Genomic DNA, 3,830 nt, shown 5'->3' with positions numbered 1-3,830 from the left:
ATTTCAAATCTTTTGACTTATTTATCAGCAATGTTTGATGTCACTTCATAAGTTAAAAAAAGTTCCTATTTGTACTTTTTTTTTTAATATTATCAGAATAAATAAAGGGAACTAAAAAAAGATCTTATTTGATATATTGATATACTTTTTAATTTTGTTATATTTCCTAATTATACTTTGAAACTTCCCCAATATAATATTGACTCAATTATACTTACTAATTAATATTTAAAATTTGATAAAAGTTTTAATATTTATTACAGCACTTCTCAATAGATATTAGCAACATTGTTTAGATGAAATTTTATCTTTAAAGAGGAATTCTTTAAACTAATATTTCTAAGTTATTGAAATTATTATTATTTCATGGAAGCTGTAAATTACTTAAGTAGTAGTTTCTAGTAATCATTTTATTTTTTACATTGTCCAACTTCCAATGATTATGTAGATTATTATCATTTTATTATTATCATAGTTAAATATATAATTATTATTATAAAAATATATTAAGAATAACTTATTTATAAAAAGTTTTATATTCTTTAATTTTGCAGCAATATATTATTATTTAGATATAATAAAAGTAATATTTGATTATTTTTACTTATTAAATATCCTTAAGGTATGCTTAGGATATTATATGCAATTTCTTGTACTTTTTCCTACTTTATAGTTTATATCTGAATTTGATTTCTGTTAGTCCCATTAGAAATTCTACTATCCAGCTATTTTCATATTAAAATTTACAAGAAAAAAATTAATAAAAGTTTAAATTATGAATCTTTATAAATTAATTATTTTAAGATGTTATTAGGCCTATAATTAATAGAATTGAAGGTAATATTATATTGTAAATATTTCTAATACCGATTCTGGAAAGAATAATGCATGTATGCATGCATGTCTTATATTTATTATAGTAAGAAATTAACCTTTATAAAATTATTCGATAATATTTAAATCTTTATAATATTTATGCAAATAAAAAAAATCAATAATTTTTACAAGTATGTGAAATCTGGAAGATATATAATTACAATATATCTACAAATTTGTTTGAAGTACAAGTGTGATATAAATATATAATTAATTCTAAAATGAATTTACATTGGAAATAAACAAATAATATTTTTAAATATTACAAAAATAATTGTTAATGAAGTTAATTGGGCTTAATCTATATAAATGGTACCGTTTTATATCTTAATATTCAAAAAATAAAAAAAAAAAGTAACTTATTTTAAACTAGTATTTAAAGCTCTTTAATGTATTAAAGTGGAAGTAAAATAAAAAAATTATAATAAATAAAAAAATATTGTATTATTTTTTTATTTATTGGATTGGAATCTATACTATTAAATGAGTTAATATTTTCATTTATTCAATAATATTATTAAGCAGATTTTTCTTTTTCAAATTATAAAAAATATCAAGTGATTACTTTTTCTGGTAAAAAAAAGAGAAGATTATTTTATTAATATAAAAGTAAAAGAATTTTTAACTAACAGGAATTAGGAAGTGAACATAACTCTAACAGAAAAAATGAAATAATATATTATTAGAATAATATTTATATTGCACTTTAAAGTTTTTAAAAGAAAAAAAAAACTATAAATATTTCCTAATATCTATAAAATCTTAAAAAATTTAAATAATACAGAATTAGTTTAATATACAAAATAGGTCATTATATATATATGACATATTATATTATTAGAGTTGGATAACTATTTGTGTGCAAGAAAACTCGAAAATCTAAGTTCAATAAGCGGTGATTATATCAAAAATTTAAGACTTAAGACTTAATGGAGCGGTGATTATTATTAAAAAATTAACTATAGGAGTTCTCTTTGATCATTAACAATTGTCTATCATTCTCAAAGAGTAGTAATAATTTGGGACTAGTAGATATTTGAATATTTAAGTCAAGAAGTAAACCTTATTTTTAAATGGAGCTTTTTTCTGTCAAACAAATTATAGCATTATTATTATATGGAATTGTCTCCATTATTCTTGTTGTATTAAATAAAAGAATATTAACTGGAGATTTTGGATATCCTTTAATTACAACATGGATACAACAAATCTGTGGTTTGATATGTTATGTTTTTGCTTATTTATTAACATCATCTTTAATACCAAAATATAATGTATTTTCAAAACCAGGTTTCAATTTAAAATACATAAAAGTGTGTTTACCAATGTCAATATCTTGTATAGCCTTTATCTCATTATCAAATACTTGCTTAAAATATGTTCCAGTATCTTCATATGCAATTGCAAGATCACTTACGTTATTATTCAATGTTATCTTTTCTGTATTATTATTAAAACAAAGCATATCAAAAATATGTATTATTGCTTGTTTAATAGTTATGACTGGATTTACAATAGGATCATATGACTCACAAGCTTTGAATATATATGGGATTATGACAGGTGCATTATCATCTATTTTTCAATCAATATATATTGTGCAAATAAAAAAGGTTACACCAGCATTAAATAATGCTGAATTTCTAACATATTGGTATAATGTATTAATTACATCATTTTTTGCTTTTATATTTATTTATATCTTTTCTGAAAATAAAGCTTTTAATGAATTATTATTAATGTCTCCTTTTCAAATAATAAATACAATTTGTCCTATTGTTCTAAGTGGAATTTTGAATTTTATATTTGGTCTTATTACTTATTGGTGTATACAGGTGACATCTCCTATTGCTTATAATTTGACTGGTTATGTTAAGTCAGGTTTACAATCTTTAATAGGTGTAATTACTAATGGAGAAACTTTAAGTTTTATAACATTATTGAGTTTATCAATGACTATTGGAGGCTCTGCAATGTACACATTTGCACGCTTATCTGAAAATGATCAGAAACAAGATCATATAATTAAAAATTCGACTTCATTTAAAAAGTTATTTTCTGAAGAAATTACTCCAATTAATGATTCATGTAAAATAAATAATGGAAATCCAAATGAATGTTTAGTAAATCCCAAAAATATTAAATAGTGATACAATTATATTTATAGAATTTATTTAAGGAGAATTCTAAAATACTAAAATTAATAGAAATGCTTCTTTTATTTCCATCTATTAATTAGTTGTGAATACCTACAAGACTTCAAATTAAGGCCTATATTCTCCCTACATTGATTTTCAACTAGACATAACCAAACTAGGAATTCTTTTCGTGTAGTGAATTTTTGTAATAATTCATAGGAATTTTTTACTTTCTCTGTATAACAATCCCCAATGGTTGTATTTATACAAGTATCTGGTAGATTACTTATAAATATTCTAATTGACTCTAAAGCTTCTTTCGAAGGCACTTCATCAAGAGATGATATTGTACAATATAACTAATATTTTATTATAAATTAGAGTTAGTGTAAATTAGAATATAAAAAAAATTAGTATACTCACCAACATCCACTGGGCACTACAAGCATTATTTGGATAATTTGTTTCTTGACAGAAATCAAAATCTTGGGATTTTATCTGATTTTCACAAAATGATATTTTCTTAAAAAATTGCTTTATATAATTTAGAAACATCCGAAATTTAGTGACTTACTAATTATATTATTTAAGAAAATCAAACACATATTATTAAATTATAGCGGTAAAATTATTTTTGTACAGAAAAGTGCGGCGTCTCTAATAAAAGATATTATTTCAACAAAATTGGCGCTTATAGATAAATCCAATTTATTTTGGATTATGTAATTAGTTTAATATAGAGATTTTTTTTTTTTTTTTTATTTCTCTTCTTCTTTCTTCTTTATTTGTTCATTATTTGAAATATTAAATATATTG

At 21.4% G+C, this 3,830-nt stretch overlaps 2 protein-coding genes across 2 annotated transcripts; one reads left to right on the top strand and one right to left on the bottom strand.

The window, feature by feature from the left end:
• Positions 1-1,949: 1,949 nt before the first annotated feature.
• On the top strand, positions 1,950-3,023 carry cand_022150 (uncharacterized protein; the record flags this gene model as incomplete). The annotated part of the gene is made up of 1 exon (XM_067212445.1): positions 1,950-3,023. The coding sequence occupies one exon, from the start codon at positions 1,950-1,952 to the stop codon at positions 3,021-3,023; it is 1,074 nt and encodes a 357-aa protein (XP_067068893.1).
• A 71-nt stretch (positions 3,024-3,094) lies between these two features.
• On the bottom strand, positions 3,095-3,569 carry cand_022140 (uncharacterized protein; the record flags this gene model as incomplete). The annotated part of the gene is made up of 2 exons (XM_067212444.1): positions 3,095-3,373; positions 3,438-3,569. The coding sequence occupies 2 exons, from the start codon at positions 3,567-3,569 to the stop codon at positions 3,095-3,097; spliced, it is 411 nt and encodes a 136-aa protein (XP_067068892.1).
• Between the last annotated feature and the right edge of the window lie 261 nt (positions 3,570-3,830).

Source organism: Cryptosporidium andersoni (assembly GCF_001865355.1).
Source record: "Cryptosporidium andersoni isolate 30847 chromosome Unknown contig_90, whole genome shotgun sequence".
Lineage (NCBI taxonomy): Eukaryota > Apicomplexa > Conoidasida > Eucoccidiorida > Cryptosporidiidae > Cryptosporidium > Cryptosporidium andersoni.
The sequence above is the reverse complement of the archived record's forward strand: the minus strand, read 5'-3'. Positions and strand labels throughout refer to the sequence as shown.